We start from the raw sequence: 21,273 nt of genomic DNA, 5'->3' as shown, positions 1-21,273 counted from the left end.
ATGTATGAACGGCAAGCAATATCCTTTACCATCAGGCCCCGATGTAACATATTTCATTTTCAAGGGCTGCAGAGCACAATCAGACCCGCTGTGTAATTACGACTTATTAAAAATGATTCCAAATTATCAGTGGATCTGTGCGCTGGTGTCTGGGTCCAAACTGAGGACTGTTTCACTGTATTACTCTCAGATAACTTCCCACGGGTGGCTGGTCTGTCACTAAACAACCCTGTATTTGATTTATACACTTATATGTAATGTGACAAGGAGCACCTATGGAATCTGTTTTTGCATCTGCAGACACGATTGGCTTTTGGGAATAATCGTTATTGGAAATGAACCCCTCAATGCATTGTTGCAAAGCACTTTCGTGAATAGTTTTCTCTCCCTATACACAGACTTATAATGAGAAAACACAGTTCAAGTCAGAAAAGACATCCCAAACAGCATGTTTACCCTTCACACAACATGGAGGAATTAAAAATGGATGAGTGCCCCATCCATTATTTCAACCTCCAAATGGCAAAATCTGTATAAAGCTCTGAGTATCCGTCTGGTTGAAAATAAATAAACCAAATATGCACTTCAGTGTTTCCTGCTCTTTTTCTGCGTAGGATACGTGTCTGTGGAGGGCTGCAGCCTGCTCTGGAAAACATGACGAGCTTTCTAAACACACATAAATAAATCAAGTCTTTTCAATTAGCTTTCACATCTTTTCTGTTAATTCAGATGATTTTGTCACTTTTCCGGGGACAGCACATCTAATATTTAAGCAACTCTCGTATTCTCTCCCAGCTGAACCCCCTTCTATGTGAAGGACTGTAATTTGTGAACACAGCCATGTCAGAAGTGATTTTGCTGTAAAGTCACTAATTACATGCAACATCAATGCAATGTGGGGAAAACGTTAAAAATTTAGCATCACAAGACAAATGGAAAAATGCGTGCTGAAACAAGGAAAAGAGGCACTAACATTCACAGTTTTTCAATGAATAATACATGCTTTTTTTCTTTTTTTTAACCCCCCCTTCTGCTTTAAAAGGACTCACCCAGATTGGCTCCAGTGTCACTCTTGTGTTTGTCCCTAAAAAATATGTGTTTACAATTTTTCACATGCAGCACTGCTGATTACATCCACTCATTAAAGAAATAGTTGACTATATGAGGCATTGTTCTTTGAGCTGATTTCATTAACAGCCCGTGTGCGCAGAACTGGAAAAACAATAGGAGGAAAAAAGACAAAGTGAGTTTGGTTTAAACTAATTTGTACATGACAAAAATCTGTGCGTGTTTACTTCTTCCGTATAATAAGTATTCAGAGTGAGGAGCACATACACACGACACGTGCAGCACAAAATTAGCATTTTCTGTTCAATTCTCTGCTTATCATAGTTCCCGTGTTTGTAACAAGAGCAAGGAAAAGTATGGGAGCTTTGTTGAGGTTCTTTACCGTATAAAGGTGAAAAGGAGCCTGGTAAACTCTCGGTGCATCAAGCTGACAGCATGAAAACCTTCCCTCTGAACTCCGTTGGCCATGACTGACATCGTGGTTCGGTGTTGAAAAGACAAACAACTTTTTGAAAGCATTTTTCATAGCTCCCTTTACACGGTAATTATATTCCAAATCATTATGTGTTGTAAAGTCTATTGACCCCTGGTAAACTTAGATTTACCAAGCTGGAACAGTTAATGAAATAGTCTTTTAATTAGCACTCCTCTTAAGGGTGGAACTTCTGAAGGGGTCCCCCGCTTTGTTTCGGCTTTGTGGTTGACTGAAGTGTGCGGATCCACTGTTCTCGGATAAAACAGCAATACTTTAATTAAGACTTGCTCTTTGGCTGTTTACAATTTAACTTGTAGGCTCCAACTGCGTGCACCTCCGTACCAGGGGGACGCCACCTGAAGTACAGCAATATTCACTGCTCTAGAACTCGATAAAACAATATCACAATTTCTTCTTTTGTTGTTTTGATTTTTGTTTTTTTTTCAAGGGCTGCATCGTTTTTCAAGCTTGACTGATTGAAAGTGGTCAGACTACTCAAGGTAACAACTGGAAGGTGGGGGTGTTCTTTTGCTGCTTGTATAATGCGGTCTTTGGCAGGCTCTCTCTTTGTATTAGATACATTAGGATGGAAATGTGCACTAACTTAAAAATGCACATGTGAAAAAACACAGAATGTATTAAATTAATGGTCTCTTTTGCCTCGGGGCAGTAATGAAAAGGGACCCCCAATGAGTTCATTTTTCACGGCTTTGGTTATGCATTCAACGCTCTAATTGAATTTCAATGTAAGTTTTACAAAGTCTTTATTACAATGACTCTTGATGTAAATTACATGTGATCTATTGTGTGACTTTCACCCATTAAGTAATTTAATTGTGACATGCACTTTCTACGCACCTCATGCTTTTAAGCCTATTCCTGCTCATCTACACTGTCAGTTTCTTCTGTTGTCGCTGCTGTTTGTGTGACCTGAGGAAAGACGTCTGCATGTACTCCTGGTAACTTTCAGGACAGCAGCTCCTTAAAAGGAACAATGGCTCGTCTGCACCAATGTGGAGACACAGGAAAGCACCTGACAGCTCGAGTATACTGGGGCACACACAAGTCACAAGAAAGATGTTCACAGATGACTGCGCAGAGCGCATTTTATCTGGGGATAAGCAGATTATTACATTTATCCTGTGAAGAGGAAAACAGGGCACACAGAGCAAGTGAAATGTGTAAAATCACGGCATTCTGGGCTGTCTTTTTGAGGATGCACTGTGAGCTGTCTTCATACAACGGTCTGAAACGTAACCTGGGGAGTCAGTTTTCTCTGTCTCCATCTAGTGTTTCTGCACGAACTGACTTTTTGAGCTTTGCATCAGTCATTCATTCATCTCCTATATCTTCCTTGGGGTGCTGGGGTCTGACCCAGCTGTCATCAGTGAAGAGGCCGGGTCCGCCCTGGACAGGTCGCCAGTCCATCACAAGGCCACAAAGAGACAAACGGGACAAACAACCATGCTCGCCTTGCATCACCCTGAGCATAAATAGAAATGCTCGCCTCCCTTTTCCTTGTGCATTAAGAACAAAAAAGCTTAAAAAAACCCCAACATATACACACCAAGAAGAGGGAAGTCTTAATCAAACACTGTACACAAATCTACGTGGACGCATGTGAATGTGCATGATCCATCTGAAGGACTGGGGCTGAAATGACCCGATCATTACAGGGAGGAAGAGGCTTGACCTGATATTTCCTCTGTTGTTTGGTCAGGAAAGGGACGTTATTGTGAGAGGGCTGTAAAGATAAATAACCCTGCTGTTTCCATGGCAAAGGCACTAACATTGGCGCCCAAAGACAAAAGAGCACAAGACAATAAATCTCATACTGTCAATTCTGTTTAGTTTTCAGGGTGTTTTTGAGGGAAATATGATTTCAAAACAAGAGGCCACATCCATTTTTCCACAGAGAAAGGAAAATCGGATCAGTTTTTTTTTTTTTTTTCTGCTTTTCTGAACAGGCCACGGTTTCATCTTGTGCATTAGTTTCCAGGCCATGGCATCCTGATTGGTAATAGGAATATCTGACACTGTATTTTTGCCTTTGGATCAGGAAACTCCTTGTACAGCTGTATACATGTTTTTATAGCCTTTGGAGGAAAGGGCATTGTCTTTAAAGAAGAAGGCTTTGTCCACCCTTCATATTTAAGTGGAAAACCATCATAGGCACAGTTTTTTTTTTGTTTTGTTTTTTCACATGCTTAACAATGATGAATGAAAAACACACCTCTGCCTCATTCTTCAGGTCAGCAAGAGTTCAAAAGTATAAAAGACATCCAGGTTCAGATTCATCAACGATTGTTATCACACAAGTAAAAAGAGGAACCGGTTGAGGATGTTCCTCAAAATAACAGATCGTGTACCAGGTTTAACTTTTACTTGGAACGCTCTTTTTCTCTCATCACCCATCACCCTTCACCCCGTCATCCACAGGTGTCAAGCTCCCCATCCTCTCACTGTCAGGGGAGACGAGCTTCATCAGAAGCCGATGAAGAGCGGCCTTATCGCTGCAGCACGAGAGCAAACGAGGAGCCTGTACAGCGCCTCGTCTCAGGAAGCAACGCGTTGCTGAGATTGCTGCCCTTTAAGGAGCTCGTAGACACCACCGATCCTGAGTACTGTTTTATCTCGACAGTTAGCAGGGCTTTGTTTGCCTTTTCTGTGAAGCCCGTGGATAAAAGAGGGGCTGCTATGAGCTGTGTCGGATTAGGATCTAATTGTTAACATTCACAGGGCTGTTTTCATCATCAGCCCAGTGTTGCCGTACACGCAGCAGGTAGAGGCCTTCTCGGGGTTATGAAGGACTCTCCCCTAGACGCTCTCATGTTTTACTCAAGTACTAGTTAGCACTGAGGTGGCAGGAGAGGAGCCCCTAGCTCGACATCATCAACAACAACAACAACAACAACAGCAAACAGGAATTGATGGCGAGTGTTTATTATCTGGTTTAATTGCTTCTCATCTGGAGGATCTGACAGTTGCGGTTAATGAGAGAGGGAGAGGAGGCACGCGCTGCTGGCAGGCAGCTTCACAGTAAGACGTGTAAGTGTGTTGGGGTGTGGGTGTCTGTGGTGAAAAGAGGATAGACTGCATTCCAGCTCCACGACGGCAACGCAGAAGACGTGGGACACATCAAACTGTATCAAGAATCCACAAGTCCATGCACTCTTTCTGTAATCAGTGTGTCATCACTATACACCCACACACACACACACACACACACAGACACACACCCACACACACACGCACCCTCCAACAAGTATCACCTGCACCCGTGCATATTCTGAGATCTCAGCTCTGGTGCTCAGCTTGTGTACAGGAATCCGATACAACGCAAAGGCAGGATATCACTAAAATTAAGCCTCTTCCTCAGCTTTTCATCTGGCCTGCAGTGCATCTGGCTCACGTCCAATCAGGGACCTCCCTGACATTGTGGAGTGTCACGCACGCATATCCAGGCATGGTTTGAAACAGAAAGCCTCAGGGCCACAGAGGGATTGCTCAGAGAAAGGCCTGGAAGATAGGAATGATGCTCCGTCTTCAAACGACAGATAAGCAACGATGAGGGCGTTGGGTTTGTGTTTTCACTTCTTCACAGAAAGCTAAACACACATTAAAACACAAAATAAACACAAAACCACCACAACCACCACCAGAAACTCTTTTTCATTCATAAATTTTCTCCTGTTGAGAAACGCTGGCATTTCCGAAACAGGGCATACGCGCCTTTTATTACTCCCGCTCAGCAGGCCCACATGGGAACAATTAGGGGTGTGAGCAAGTTTGGCAAAGCTCTGTAGCAACCAGCCGCATCTGCTTTTATTTACCTTTTTTTTTTCTTTTTTCTTTTTTTTTTTTGCTCTGGTGCTGGATAATGTCACGAGCACATCTGCTACTGTGCAACGTAGCTGTGGTTACATGCGTGGTTGACCCATGATTCTGTAATTACCCGCCGAGCGGGATGAAGAGGCCCGGCAAACCACTCAAAGCCACACGTAGCCTTCCTCCTCCTCTTCCTCCCCCGTGTCTCTCCAGTGGCATGAAGCCCCGTCTGCTTGAGAGATTGAAGCCGGAGAGCAGAGGATGCTGAAGTGGCATTTGATGACCCAAAGTTGCACACAACAGTGATTTTGACTTCATTAAATTGTCAGGTAGTGACACTCTCTTTTTATAATGTTGAAATAATTGCAGTTATTCTGAAAAAGGATTAAATGAGTTATTCTCAGTGTCCTGATCTGATTGTGTTTGTGCATGGTTTGTCACCAGGTTCTCTTCTTGGACTCCTCTGAAAGTTCAGCCATTGAACATTAACAATAAATGATAAAGGCCACTCCCTTTATGAAACCAATATTATTGTCGATTGCATCTTCAGAAAACATTGAGAAGATTGCTGGTAAACTTAGACGCAGGGCTTCATATTGCTCCATTGTGATGTTTCACTGAATAAAATGAGACGAGGAAAAATATGGTTTTATGAAAGGTTATTTTGTCAAGCAGCAAATTCAAAGCAAGCAATTGACAGAACGTGTTTATAATAATGAGTAATTATGAGCAACAACAATGAGGAACATATATGGGTGACTTCACAGAAGTGTGTGGGGGTTGGGTGCCACCATCTCCCAGATGTGCAAACCATATGCTCCGACTGAAATTAAAACAAAGAAGAAACAGTCGAACATGAAAGGGATTTTTAACTTTGTAAAGACAGCTAACAGTTGATAGAGATAGGGTAACGGCCGAGAGAGGCCACATAAAACGAAAGAGGATGTTGGTGTGCTTTTTGCACCACTTATTCCATTTCCTGCCCATAAGTTCACTGAGCAGATGGAAACCAAAGGCACAAGGAAGTTTAGATTTTCTGCCCCACAGCCCATTGTATATGATGCATGTAACGGCAATCTTTGGTGCGTACCAGGAGGTCACAAAAAGAAAGGTGAAAAGAGACTGGAAAGCAAGTACACAACGTCTTTCATCATTTGAGTTAACGGATCCTGTACCGTATTTGTGACTTTGCCTCAAAAAGCATTTAGTACACCTAATGCAATTAATTGACAACATGGACAAAGAAGATCAATAAACCCCCACTATTGACTACATGCTCACAATTAATTTCTCTGTCAATGCAAACGATAGAGGAACGTAAAAGAAAAAAAAAGAGCGAGTCTACAGCAAAAACGTGAAAAACTGGCTAATCTGGAAAAGGCCATCTGGGCCAGGCTGCCGGCCGTCAGGGGCGATGTTTAAAAACATATTCAACAGTGCCCTCTGCTGGTAGCCACCGGTACTGCAACAGACGGATGAAGCCATCATTTTTAGTGAGAATTTTTTATTTCTCTACAAAAAAATCTATAAACAAAATAAAATCTGCTTCAAAGAAATGTGAAAATCATCACTGACAGCGTGTTTAAGTCTTTATTCTGAATTTCTCTCCCACAAAGCCTCTGTGAAAGGTGGCATCAGCTGCAGCTACTGCTGGATCTCCTCTCCATCAAGCCTGTTGTGCTGCTCGGGAAGAGACATGTTTATTTAACGCCTGCCTTGTCTACGTCTGGTTAATAAGCACCCTCAGGCAACGGCTGGCAGAGGTCCGTCCGTTATTCTGCTCGTATAATCAACCTTCACTGGCCACGACATCACCTTTCACAGCTGAAAACAGACAAGTAGCATGTGGCTTTGACAGGAATTAAAACCAAACAATCTACAGGCCTTTAAGCCTGTATGCTGCTGCATTAAGACTGAAAAATGTGACTTAGGAAAATAACAAAAAAGAAAGAAAGAAATGCATTGTGTGTGCTGGTATAAAAAAAATAAATTTAAATTACATTTTTAAAACTTTCTACCAAAATAATGATGAAATAGCAGCCTTGCAGAGCCTTTCTTTTTTTTTATTAGTCAACTAAATAAATCGGTATTTTAGATTTCTAATCATTCCTAATCCACTTCCATGTTGTCTGATTTTCTTGCTCTTTCCTCCCCCCAGTTGTGTTGAATTCCTGGTCATTTAGTTCAGATGAAACTGCAGCAGTAAAAGATGTTTCTATTTCTACAGATGATCCTTTTAAGTCGTGGAAATTGAATTCTGTTGGAGTGTTTCTGGCTGCTTAAAAAATATAAAACAAACTCATTTTAGTTGCGTGGATGGAGGCCGTGGTAGCGTTATCAACCCCTGAAGACATATTTCTGTGTTGACTGGAGAAAACTGCTGCCCTCTTCCTGCACCTGAGGGGAGGTTGACTGGTTTCTTCTTATTTCACTGTGAGGATACTGAAGACGGAGATAGACGTTACTCTGTTGTTAAAAAATAATAATAATCACTAAAAACAAGAAAAACATGACAACAAAAATACAAGAACATATTAAAAAACTAAACTAATCCAAAAACAAGACGATATCTCAGAAAATACAACGAAACTGCAAAAATAATTCACAAAAGAAAAAATATATCAACATGAAAAACACGGTGTTGAGTTTTATTGGGTTTTCAGAAATGCCACTGGATTTGGTTGTTTTTTTTGTTGTTCAGTATCATTGTCTTTTACACCTTAAAAATACCAAATGTTAAGTTTGCACATTGAAAATAATATATATACAGCATTAAAATAACACCGATTATTACCAGGATCCTGTTAAAAAATCTTAAAATCTTAAAAAAAACGAGTATATGCACAAAGCAAAAAATAAAATATTAAAATGCAAATATCTATAACATATATACCTAAAAGTATTCTTTGGGGATTTTTAAATGGTATCTCATAGTTCATTTTTGTCTTTTATGTTTTCTTCATTGTCATTTCTTTCCTACTTGAATAACAAACAGAAAGTGTGACGACTGCCGTAAATGTTGTGGACTACGCCGCTGGTCACAATCACATCCAATAATTAATCATCTCTTTAGTTTTACTCAGTCCATCAGCAACACACTCATCTTTGCATGGCAGTGCCTTCTCCATGGTCCGGTGCATTCTGTGATTTGTCTCCTTGAAGGTGAGAACAACATCAACACAGCAGAACGGCCGCAGGAGATGTCTGCTGTCTGCACAGAGCTTCCAGATAAACCTGCTTTATACATTTTACCATAAAGGCTACTGTTTGTAAGCACCGTATACTGTTGGTGCTTACAATTTAAGAAACATGTGAAAATGTTCCATCAACATTGGACAACATTCGAAATTATTTACTGTTGGAGCACTGACCTTCATCTGGAGTGTTTGAGTTGTGGGAATGGTCAAAGTCACAAATTTGCTCGTCTCTTGCGCACTGAAGCTTTTTGTCTGGTTAACTAGAGATAGCAAACGTGACTGTATGGATTGTACCGAAGTCTATTTGTGAAAGTGGGAGCTCCAAACTGCATTCTGCATGTATAACCACAATAAATGTCATAATGTTCAATGTGTTAATGGCCTGTCTGCAGCCTAAACCTGTCACCTGTTAAAAACATATAATGAAACAACAAATAAGAAAAAGAAAACCTCAAACTGTTAACCTGTGTAAATCCTACAGTTAGATTTTGTAGTTTACCACCACTGGTGAGAATGTGTATGAATGAATAATGATTTCTGTGAAGCGCTCTGGGTGCCTAGAAGGGCGCTATATAAATCCAAGTCATTATTATCATTATTATTATTAGATCCAGAAGTATTTGGATATTGACAGAATGCTCATCATTTTCTTTTATACGTGACCACAATGGATTTGAAATGAAAACAATCAATGTAGTTGAAATGAGTTCTATTATGTTCAGTTAAATGTACAGCAAGTAGTTGTACTTTTTTATCCTTTTTAAAACTTCTATACTGAACATTGATGGAAGACTTTTTAACTGTTTACATACAGCATGTACAAGATATAGATGTGCTGTACTTTTCTGAAGATATGGAGATATAGAGCACATGGACTGAGGAACTCCAAAATCTTGCACTCTGGAACTTCACAGAGCCAAAGTAATCCTCTATCCATATTAAGAGATAAATCTTGACACAAATTTGGAGAAAATACTTTGCTACTGAATTATGTCTTCCTTTTTATAAATCAAACTCGTCTTTTGGATCACTTCAGTTGTCAACCGGTGGATTCTCAGTGCTCGAAAATCCTGACAAGAACTTTACATTTAGACACAGTTACACTGGATTCTTTGTCCAGAAACAAGTCAGACAATCTTGTAAGAAATGTCTGATGCATATATACAAATTCTGAGATTTGGCTTTTGTAGCTGGGCCTTATGGTGACAGTTGTGCAACTGTTGGGCATAGCTTTCGTCCTTTGACGTTGGATTTGAACAGAGGTGTCAAGTAACGAAGTACAAATACTTTGTTACCTTACTTAAGTAGAAATTTTGGTTATCTATACTTCACTGGAGTAATTATTTTTCAGATGACTTTTTACTTTTACCCCTTACATTTTCACACAATTATCTGTACTTTTTACTCCTTACATTTTAAAAACAGCCTCGTTACTCTATTTCATTTCGGCCTTTAAAAAAAAACTATCCAGTTAAATTGCGCCATCCGGATAGAGTGAATTTGGTTGTGGTTGTTTCAGATGTTCTTGTCCAGTTTTGTTCTTACATCCGTTCCCTCAGATTCCTGCAACTAAACTTGGATGTACATTCCAATAAAGGTTAGGATAAAAGATAACATGCCTCTGAAGTTTGAATTTTTGCACCATTAAATACTTATAGGCAACTAGTCATCATATCTTCTGCTCTCTGAAACAAATGTTAATGCTCAATAGTACACATATATGGTTCTTTAATATATTTGCATTATACTAAGATGCATTCATTTTCAATGGCTTTTGTCCTTAATGGCTTTTTTCCCCCTTACATTACTTTTATTTTTATACTTTAAGTAGTTACTTGAGTTGCCAAGTATCAACTCAAGTAAAAAACGTGAGTTGATACTTCAACTTCTACAAGAGTATTTTTAAACTCTAGTATCTATACGTCTACCTGAGTAATGAATGTGAATACTTTTGACACCTCTGGATTTGAACAAAAATGATAATTCGATTCAGATTTGTCGGGCTCTTGACATATTAGAGGATTTATGCAGATTATATATTAAAATGCATATATATGATTAGGTTTTACCAAACTTGGTATTAACAATTAATATATATGCAGACAAAATAAAAAATAAAATAAATGTAGAAAATTTTACTACCGGTAGTTCAATAACTTTCAAAAGAACAAACGATTTTAAACTTTAAATTTGAAATCCAAACAAACCATCCCAATAATGTTAATTTATTTTGAATATAACTACAACCCTTTAAAATGTTACTGTAACAAACAAAACGTGGACAGTGTTGCAAGGCGATGGGAAAGGGACTTCCAAACAGAGTATGAACAAGAATGTTGATCTCAATGCATTCAAAACTCCCACTCTATTTTCATAAGTAATAGATACAAAGAGATGCAGTATAGGATTCTTCATAGGCAACATAGAACACCTGAAATCTTAAACAAATTCGATCCCAGCAGGTCCCCATTATGCATTAAATGCAAAAAAGAGATTGGTACCTACATACACTGTTTCTGGGAATGTCCCAAGATTGCTAGATTTTGGTCCTATGTGGCTAAAGAATTGAGTTCAATTATGAAGTCTACTATTTGTAAAGATCCTGGACAATTTCTATTAGGGCTGCCATCAAAATTTGGAGTATTGGATCCTGGTAGAGCCAAGCTACTTAGTAAGCTTCTCTGCGTAGCTAGAAAATGCATTCTGTTGAATTGGATTCATGAGAAACCTCCATCAGTAACCCAATGGTATAGAGAAATCTACAGAGTTCTTCTGATGGAAAGACTCAGTGCCAAATTAAAAAATAGAGAAGATAACTTCATGAAAATTTGGTGGCCTCTCATAGACCATTTGCCCAGGGATCTATCTGCCTTGATTTATAAAGGAAGTGATTCTTTGGATTTTAGACATATTACATAGTTAACTTGTATCTATAGATGTGTCGATTGCCCTTTTCTTTTTCTTTTGTTTGTATTGTATTCTGTTTTTGATGCATACCTTTTATGTTGATACTGAAAATCAATAAAATATTATTATGAAAAAAAAAATATTACTGTAACTTTATATTTAACGTGACAGGGTTTTATTAGACAAAATACAAAACAGCCTACCGTATGTTCTTTAAAACGCGTCCTTGTTTGGGGGGCTTTCAATGTATTTCTTAGCGGTTGGACTTTTCACACTTTAAACTTTGCCAATGAAAAACAAGAAGAACGGCGACAATTATCCAACAACTTCCATGAACTTAAAGTTATATTTTTATAAAAGGAAACAGATTAGTGATTTTCCAAGGTGAGTAGGTTAAGTTTAAAATAAAAAAGAAACGTCTAAATTTTGAAATCTCCAGAAAACAGCGCGCCCTCTACGCGTCCTCTGACTCGATGATGTCATCTTTAGAAGGCGAGCGGTCGGCGGCCATTTTGTTAGCCACAAGTTAGCTGTGCAGCTGTTGATGTTTCGTGCTCACGTTTCGCAGAACAAGATAACTCCTCTATGTGTCGTCTAAACGCCACTTTTATACGCAAACTGGTAGACGAGAAGAGGAACGTGCACTCAGTGACACTAAATGCCGCACAAAAGCCGACGCTCATTCATTTTTCGAGCTGTTTTTGTTAGTTTGCTACCTCGCTCGCTAGCTGGTTAACTTGTGGAAAACACTCAGTCTCAACTCCCTGCAACCCCGTCAACGCTGCCGTAGACGGTTTAATTTGATTGTGTCATTGCTTTACATTAACTGGTGTAATCTGAAGTTGGCTGCGGTGTAAATTGGAGCCAGCACCGCCGTCCTGGACAGCATGTCGGAGTTGTACATCAGGGTGGCCGAGGACGAGAGCGAGGAGCCCATGGAGATCCCGTCCGAGGACGACGGCACCGTGCTGCTGTCGTCGGTGGCGGCCCAGTTCCCCGGGGCGTGCGGGCTGCGGTACCGGAACCCCGAGTCCCAGTGCATGCGGGGGGTCCGGCTGGTGGAGGGGGTTCTGCACGCCCCGGAGAACGACTGGGGGAACCTGGTGTACGTGGTCAACTACCCCAAAGGTGAGTGGGGATAGTGGAGGAGGAACTGTGTTCATCTCTGTCTGACTGATCACTGCTCTGCATCACAATAACAAGTCCTTCTTGTTATGTGTTCAGGGGGAAACATCTCACGGCCTGTTGTTAACCCTTGTACTGTCTTCGGGTCAAAATGACCCAATTCTTCTATCCTTCTTTCCTCCTGCCATGCTCTCTCCTTCCTTTCCTCTTTTCTCCCTTTCTCCCTTCCTTCCTTCTTTCTTTCCTTCCTTCATCTCTTCCTCTTTTCTCCCTACCTTCCTTCCTTCCTTCCTTCCTTTTTCCCTTCCTTCCTTCTTCCCTTCCTCTTTTCTCCCTTCCTTCCTTCCTTCTTCCCTTCCTCTTTTCTCCCTTCCTTCCTTCCTTCCATCCTTATTTTCTCCCTTCCTTCCTTCCATCCTTCTTTTCTCCCTTCCTTCCTTCCTTCCTTCCTTTTCTCCAATCCTCCCTTCCTTCTTTTCTTCCTTCTTTCTTTCCGTCTTTTCCTTTTTCCCTTCCTTCCTTCTTTCCTCCTGCTCTCTTCTTCCTTCCTTCCTTCCTTCCTTCCTTATTTTTCCCTTCCTTCCTTCTTTCCTCCTGCTCTCTCCTTCCTTCTTCCCTTCCTCTTTTCTCCCTTCCTTCCTCTTTTCTTCCTTCCATCCTTCCTTCCTTCCTTCCTTCCATCCTTTTTTTCTCCCTTCCTTCCTTTTCTCCAATCCTCCCTTCCTTATTTTCTCCCTTCTTTCCATCCTTCTTTTCTCCCTTCCTTCCTTCCTTCCTTCCTTCCTTCCTTCCTTCCTTCCATCCTTCTTTTCTCCCTTCCTTCCTTCCATCCTTCTTTTCTCCCTTCCTTCCTTCCTTTTCTCCAATCCTCCCTTCCTTCTTTTCTCCCTTTCTTCCTTCCTTCTTTCCTCCCTTCTTCTCTTCCTCCTCCCTTGACCCGAAGACAGCACAAGGGTTATAGTCAGATGTGGGGAGAAGCCAACTGACCATATCAGTTGCTGTAACCTTTAATCTTGAACACACTTAGGCCTAACTTAGTCAAGATCTGAAAACCCAGTGAAAAATGAACAAAGAATTAGATTAGATTTAGTTTAGTTTTAGGGTTGTTCTGATCAGGATTTTTTAACCCCCGATCCGATCCCGATCACTTGAGTTTGAGTATCTGCCGATCCCGATTTTTCCCAATCCGATCACTTTTTTTGACTCCCAATACATTTCCGATACTTTTTCCCAATCAAATACAATGGCAATGAATTAAAAAAAAGAAAAGATTAAAACTAAATTATCCCAAGTTTCTTTTAATGTCCATTGGAGAACAACATGGACATATATTTCAACAAAGGTCATCAGCACTGGTGCAACAAAATGTAAAAACGTGAAATTCTAAACTAAAACAAAGTGCAGAATAGTGCAATAACAAAAATAAATTTAACTTCAAAAGAGGTAGTTGAATGACATCCAGTCAAACTCGCAAACACAAGAAAATTAAAATACTTTTTAGCTTAACCTTAGTGCAACATTCTGAATGGCATGAAATGAATAGCAGCAGCTTAATGCAACAGGAACATATATAAAATTTCACAGTTCAAACTTGTAAACCATGTTAGTTTCACTTACTTCCGCCGCCAGCCGGAAGTGACGTTAAATGCAACGATATATAAAACGATTTAATATATATTAAAAACATTTATAACTAGGTATGTCCAGATACTTTTTTGGCCGATACCGATGTTTTGAAAATGCCGGGATCGGGCCCGATCGATCAGGCGGCCGATCGATCAGGACAACACTATTTAGTTTAGTTTATTTCGGTCATGACATTAAAAAAAAGACAAACATCAAAATACATTTTACAAAATTAAAAATAAAATAAAAATGACAACAAGGAAACAAATACACTGTTCAAAGAAAATATAACAAAAAAGTTTCCAATATAATAACATCTAGACCGAAAAGGGTGTAGGCTGAAGAAAAGCTTATTCATTGCCTACCCTCAAAAGGATTATTTAAAGTAATGAAATAAAAGCAATAAGTAAGAGATAAGACTGCCAGTAAAACAAATTGCATCCATGGGGATAACAAAGATTCTTCGAAAAATAAGAAAGAAAGAAAGAAAGAAAGAAAGAAAGAAAGAAAGAAAGAAAGAAAGAAAGAAAGAAAGAAAGAAAGAAAGAAAGAAAAAGGTGCAGTCTACATGTTTCCTTTATCCTTGAATAGGTGCAGTCTACATGTTTCCTTTATCCTTGAATAATCAAATCAAATCACCAATTAAATGAATACCCAAATCAACATAGTAAGCATCACCACTCATTACTTTGGTATAGAGAAATCATCCTTCTTTTCAACTTTTTCAATGTTTTTTTAAATAAGGTTAAGATTATATTTATTTATTTATTTATTGTACCCTTGGGTAAATTTGGTTTACAGTGAGTGATTCATCTCGTATTATACATGCAATCCAAAACCATACACTCAACAACACAGGACAAAATAAAGTGACGACAGTGCTTTGGCTAAAAGAACAAAAAGGACGGCCCCAAGATAAGAAGCAGGATAAGTTAAAACATCAGTAGATAAAATAACACTAAAATATTCAAACCAAGGATAAAAAATGTGCCTTTTCTTAAAAACAAGATAAAGGAAACAATACAAAACATAAATACAAGGTTATGTTGCAGTTTCTCTCACTTGTCAATAGCACTGATGGCTGCTTGTACAAAGCGTTTGGTTTTGCCAGCAGGTTCCATGAACCTCCGACCTGATGGAGCAGCTGAAACTCACCTTTAAGAGGGTGGGAGTTGTCTTTTAAATACAGCCAGCTATCCTCTGTAACTGATTAGTATACAGGGATTCTGGATGAAGCTGAGACTCACCAATCAGGTTGCTAGACCATTTCACGATTTGGTTTAAACAGTTTTTGTTTTTAAAGGACACATTTCCAAACCATGAAGCAAGACAGAAAGATAAAACTGATTCTATAAAAGCACGATAAAACAAGATCAGCATGGAATTGGCTTCTGTTATGGTGTCATATTATTTCCCTGGATTCAAAATGACAAACTCAGTCATTTTGGGGTCCTCCCTTATATATTCCCCCCCTTTCAAACTTTCACTTTAGTCATTTTAGGCCTAACTTTAGATTAGGATTTTCCTTTATTTCTCCCTCAATTGGGAAATTTACTTTGTGCAGCAACAATACACACAACCCACATGCAGGGAAAGGGTAAAAAATATATAATTAGTATATACATTGGAATAGAAAGTAGTGCAGTACGGGGAAGAAAGAAAAACAGTGCAAAAAAAGCAGGTAAGATGTTTATGAGGTAGCGGGGAGGAAGGACCTGCGATGCCTCTCAGTGACTTAGTCACTGAGAGAACTTAACTTAGTCAAGATCTGAAAACCCAGTAAAAAAATTAACAAAAATTAGGCTTCTGCTGTGGTGGCATATTATTTCACTGGATTCAAAATGACAAACTCAGTCATTTTGGGGTCCTCCTTTCTATATTTCCCCCCTTTCAAACAGGATGTGTTTGCTCTGTATCATCGCTGTAAAGTAAAGGCGTCTGACCTTTTGCCTGATTTTTATTTTATTTATTTGACCTTTATTTACCCAGGCAAGCAATTTAAGAACAAATTCTTAAAATGCAGCCTGAACTGAGAGCATAAGCACTTTGAGGGGAGTGCTAGAAATAAAAAACGTTATATAAAATTGCATAATAGTACAATAAATATAAATACAAAAACATTGAAAAGCATTAAGACATTGGGATCAGGCCGACTTGCCACATCCACATTTGAGCTCTAGAATTTCACAATTTTCTTCTGATATAAGATACTGTCTATACTTCACAGATAACAAAAGGAAGATGGAAGAAATAGATGCGGCCTCAGCTGTTAAAATTAAAAGGGGCTTTCAGAAGACATCAGATCTCATTGTCCTCGGGTTGCCATGGAAAACGACAGAGCAAGATCTGAAGGATTATTTCACTACCTTTGGGGAGGTCATCATGGTGCAGGTATCCTTTTTGCATCTGACTGATCATCCTTTTAACCCTTTTTATGTTAGGCATTAAAGACATTTTGTGTTATTTATATATATATATATATATATATATATATATATATAATGCATTTTGAGTTAGTAATAAAGCTTACATACTTGTGCTTTCATTCAGGTGAAGAGAGACCTAAAAACAGGCAACTCAAAAGGTTTTGGGTTTGTTCGGTTCACTGAGTATGAAACGCAAACTAAAGTAATCGCTCAGAGACACATGATTGATGGACGATGGTGTGACTGCAAACTTCCCAACTCAAAGGTATTTCTGACCCTCGAAATACTCTTGTTGTAATTTCAGATGCTTTTTAGGTAAAGGATTGGCTGAAAAGACAATTGTTCTTCTTTTACAGTTTATGTGAAGCTTTATATCTGCGTTTTTAAGTAAAGTTGCAAAAAGTTTTGTTTTTATAGTAAATTAATGGCTCAAAATTATAAACTGTTATGCAAAGGTTTGATGACGTGCTTAAGAATATTTTCACATATACCAAAAAAATGATAAAAAGATTTTTTTTAAGAAGATGCATTTTAATCGTGTCCTCTCAGGTTTGTCCCGATGAGCCCATGCGGAGCCGTAAAATCTTTGTTGGCCGCTGCACAGAGGACATGACGACTGATGAGTTGAGGCAGTACTTCATGCAATATGGTGAAGTCACTGATGTCTTCATCCCCAAACCATTCAGAGCCTTTGCATTCGTCACCTTTGCTGATGATCAGGTAAGAATTGCCAGATGGCAGTTTTAAGAATAACAACATGCTTTAAGAATAACCAGTGATACAGTAAAAGCCATTTAAATACTAACATTACATGCATAAACAGAGTAGTTTGGATTACAAATAAAATAGAGTAAGACGTATATCATTGCATGGAAATTGAACTGCTAGAAGCAGACACAAAAACAAGTGTAAAACATCTATCCTCTGCTAACAGTATATGTCGTATGGTGATGTTGAGTTTTATGAAAGGTGACTTATAAATAAAATGTATTATCATCTAAAGAACAAGGAAATGTGGAGTTAATTCAACTCCCTTTCTTCTTAGGTTGCCCAGGCCCTGTGTGGAGAGGACTTGATCATCAAGGGTGTCAGCGTGCACATCTCCAATGCTGAGCCCAAACACAATAATAGTAGGCAAATGATGGATCGAGGGCGTTTTGGGGCTGGTGGGTTCAGTCAGGGTTATGGCAGTAATCGCGGAGGGCTGGGCAGCGGTAGCGGAGGGGTTAACTTCGGGGCTCTGGGCCTCAACCCAGCAATGGTGGCAGCAGCCCAGGCAGCACTGCAGAGCAGTTGGGGAATGATGGGCATGCTGGCTAACCAGCAGGGTCTGACCACAGCGGCAGGCACAGCCCCCACCACCCGAGATCAGACCTATAGCTCTGCCAGCACCAGTTACAGCAGTCCCAGCTCAGCTGGCCTTGGCTGGGCTGCAGGCACCAACAACGCCGCAGGCAGTGGCTTCAGCTCCGGCTTTGGCACTACTATGGAGTCTAAGTCCTCTAGTTGGGGCATGTAGCTAGCTACAAGTTGACCTTTTCTGTTGCTGTTAGTCTGATCTGGTAAGTATTCCTGCAAGGGGGAATGGCTTGTATATTATTTAAGAAAAAATACACTGCCTTTTATTTTATTAAAGAGAACATTTATACTTGTGTGACTGACTGTGTAGTCATGCATCGTATGGGTGAAATGTTTGCTTTGTTTGTGGAATTTGCCACATTATTATTTATGAAAATACGTTACACAAAGATGACACAAAGATGTGCATGTAATTTAACTATTTATAGACATGCACGAGTAACTCAAGATTACCCCACAGCCCTGTGTGAAAATGGCATATTATTATGTAGATGTGTATGTATATGTGTGTGTATATATGTATGTATATACACACATATACATACATACATATATATATGTCTTTATTTGGTTGTATCTTTGTTTTGTCAAACAAATTTTGGAAACATCTTCATGAAAGTCTCTTCTGCAGTTCAACAACTCTTTCGCAATTTCCCGGAAGGAGTCGCATCTTTGGCAGCAATGTTCGGCAGATCTCAGTATCAGTACCCCTCCTCCCATGTGTAAATGCTTTGTCCAAGAACACAGCTTCATTCTGCATATACTGTGTTAGACGGTGGGTGCTTTTTTTTTTCTTTTTGTTTTGTTTGTTTTTGTTTCCTCTTTTTGGGGGTATAAAAAATCTCCCTTGTTGCTTTTCAAGATCAGTGAGTGGGATTGGTGATAGACTGAGTGAGAGTGAGCGAAAGGGGAGCAAAATGAAAGAAAGCAAGTGTGAGAAGAACAACTTGTGCAAGTTTTAGTTTTTTTTTCTTTCATCATCATTTTTTTTTAAGAGACAAATGCCTGCGAGAGTTGAGAAGAACCTGTGGCTTTGTGCGAGTGTGAGGGGAAGAAGCAAGTACGAATGTTTTCCCAGTGGCCATCACAAGGACATTTCTTGCATCATAAAATCCCTATGTACTCTGCTGTTCCATATCATTTTCTACCAAACGTACCTCTTAAAAAAGAAAAATACCACAGTGAAATGTCAAGTGCTTTGATTATTTGTATCCTTTTGTAGATCCTTTCTTGCTGTCTGATTTGACGTGAGTGCTGTGTCTGGTCGTGTGCTTTATTTTCTCTTTGTTACCACCCTCTGTGTGAAAATGTGACTTTGTTCCACTGAAGTCTGTGTGAGGGGGGGAAATAATGAAAGTGTGTTGGAAGTTCGAAAGACATTGTTGTGGTGAATGTTTGACAGGTTCCCATTGAAAGTTTGTTTGAAGTGGTTATGAATGCATTTTCTATGTTTTGTGAATCAAAGGGAAGTCTAAAATAAAATTTAATTTGACTAGGTATAAACACCCTCTTGACAGTGACTTGTTTTTTCACTTTACATTAATTGAATTGCCAACACTTTAATTCACATGTATAGGACCCTCGGACACGGAAAGCCCAGGTTTTCTTCTGAAACGAGATTGGAGTCAGTTGCGCGGAAGATGAAGCCGTTCACAGAGCTGGTTCAGACCACTGGAATTACAGCGAGACTTCACTAATCCTGTCTTCAACACCACACTAAGAAACCCTGGACCACCAAACACCAAATTCAAAGCGGACCATTGTCAAATAATCTACTGAGGTATTTTTTGTTTTGATTTTCTGCAGTCAGGACCAAAATCACACCTGTCTTTTGGTAATTTGGATTTTGTCCTCTTAAATCTGATAGAAATTCTGCTTTTCCAAAACATGATGTGTTAGTATTGGTCTTTTTTCTTTTTTTTTTTTTTAATCAAGTCATTTAAATTTTCTTGAAGTTGTAACCAATGTGTGCAGTTGTTGTGGTTTTTGTCTTTTCTTTAATGATGAAAAAGATTTAGCAGAAATCTTTTGGTCAGATGTGTTGTTGGTTATTTGTTTACTTTTATTTAAAAACGATTAAATGTATAAACTGACAGATTTTCAATAAAAACTTAAAGCTGACCGATTTGAACATGCCAGCTCCCAATCTCTGTGCTCATTGAAATGTTCACTGAAAAGTATTGAATTGTAAAAACACATTGGAAGTTTTTAATCATCTGTGGTCTCTGTGTTTGGTCCTTTTTATGAGGTCCGTATCAAGCTGCTTTTCTTTGTTCAATAAAACAATTGTTTGCGGTTAAGTGCCTTTTGTTTGGATATTCAGCTTAAATCTGGCTGGTTGGTGGGTGTAGTTTCACTTTTCCACCTGAAGATGTCGCTGCTGCACCACGTAGCCTTGTATTTTTATAGCGTATCCCTTTTTGTTTATTCTCGTTTTTCTGGTCTGACAGAAGGTTACAAATCATTTCAACATATTTGCCATTTCTTATAAATAAAACCCCATTTTTTATTTGACATGTAAATGTTAACTTTTTTCTAAATATATATTTTTTATAACCTGTTGATCATAAAAGCTGCATGTAAAAAAAAAAAAAAAAAGTAATTAAAAAAAGGTAGTGTGGATTGTTAATTTCCTGGATGGTTGAAGATAAATTATAAAGATATTTATGGGTTACAATAGGTGATATAATTTGCATTCTGCTGTGAGCAGATTGATTAGGTCTTTCTAATCAATCTGCTCCACTGGAAGAGTTTTGGTTGATGGTCCTTTCTACCAACTTGTCACGGTTGTTTCCTCTGCCTGCAGCTTGTACTTTTCTTTCCTTTTTTTTTTTTAATTAAAAGGCAGAAATGCAGAAGATCCAGAAGTTTGTACAACAAGCTAATCTCATATTTGCTTAATTGATTTACTTAATTGCCGTAACAGTGCAATGTGGATACATGAAGCTACAAAAATAGTTATTCACTGGATAAAATTACTTTGATAAGTTATATCCAAACTATCTGGTTAGTTATGCACTTAGACATTTTAAGAATAGTGTTTTCACACTTATTTTATTTTTTTCTGATGCTTAAGAATTATTGTTAAAGGTTATTGGCTGCAGCAACCAACCAATCTTATAATCTGGTATTTCCAGAACAGGTAAGGGAGCATCCTGGACAGGTTGATTGACTCTGTATGACCATGTAATAGACAGACACTAAGGCACTCAGTCACTTCAATGTTCATTTTTTTACACAGAAAGATTCCTGTCACTAACCT

The 21,273-nt window shown here is 38.9% G+C and overlaps 1 protein-coding gene across 3 annotated transcripts; it reads left to right on the top strand.

The window, feature by feature from the left end:
• The first annotated feature begins 11,997 nt into the window (after window positions 1–11,997).
• Window positions 11,998–20,311, top strand: tardbpa (TAR DNA binding protein a). Of its 3 annotated transcripts, XM_061736412.1 has the most exons (7): window positions 11,998–12,603; window positions 16,454–16,617; window positions 16,777–16,917; window positions 17,202–17,372; window positions 17,698–17,782; window positions 18,643–18,786; window positions 19,588–20,311. In XM_061736412.1, the coding sequence occupies exons 1-6, from the start codon at window positions 12,363–12,365 to the stop codon at window positions 18,735–18,737; spliced, it is 897 nt and encodes a 298-aa protein (XP_061592396.1). In that variant the 5' UTR covers window positions 11,998–12,362; the 3' UTR covers window positions 18,738–18,786; window positions 19,588–20,311. The 3 variants fall into 3 exon arrangements, with proteins under 3 accessions (XP_061592396.1, XP_061592394.1, XP_061592393.1); XM_061736410.1 differs by having other exon boundaries at window positions 17,698–18,214; window positions 18,643–20,311; XM_061736409.1 differs by having other exon boundaries at window positions 17,698–20,311.
• The last annotated feature ends 962 nt before the right edge of the window (window positions 20,312–21,273 follow it).

Source organism: Cololabis saira, chromosome 12 (genome assembly GCF_033807715.1).
Source record: "Cololabis saira isolate AMF1-May2022 chromosome 12, fColSai1.1, whole genome shotgun sequence".
Lineage (NCBI taxonomy): Eukaryota > Metazoa > Chordata > Actinopteri > Beloniformes > Belonidae > Cololabis > Cololabis saira.
The sequence above is the reverse complement of the archived record's forward strand: the minus strand, read 5'-3'. Positions and strand labels throughout refer to the sequence as shown.

What these genes read in the sequence shown, in the direction of transcription:
- tardbpa (XM_061736410.1), top strand. Translation starts at nt 12,363, where the DNA reads ATGTCGGAGTTGTACATCAGGGTGGCCGAGGACGAGAGCGAGGAGCCC. An exon ending in GGGAGGTCATCATGGTGCAG is followed by an intron (nt 16,618 to 16,776) that starts GTATCCTTTTTG and finishes GCTTTCATTCAG; the next exon opens with GTGAAGAGAGACCTAAAAAC. An exon ending in GCAAACTTCCCAACTCAAAG is followed by an intron (nt 16,918 to 17,201) that starts GTATTTCTGACC and finishes GTGTCCTCTCAG; the next exon opens with GTTTGTCCCGATGAGCCCAT.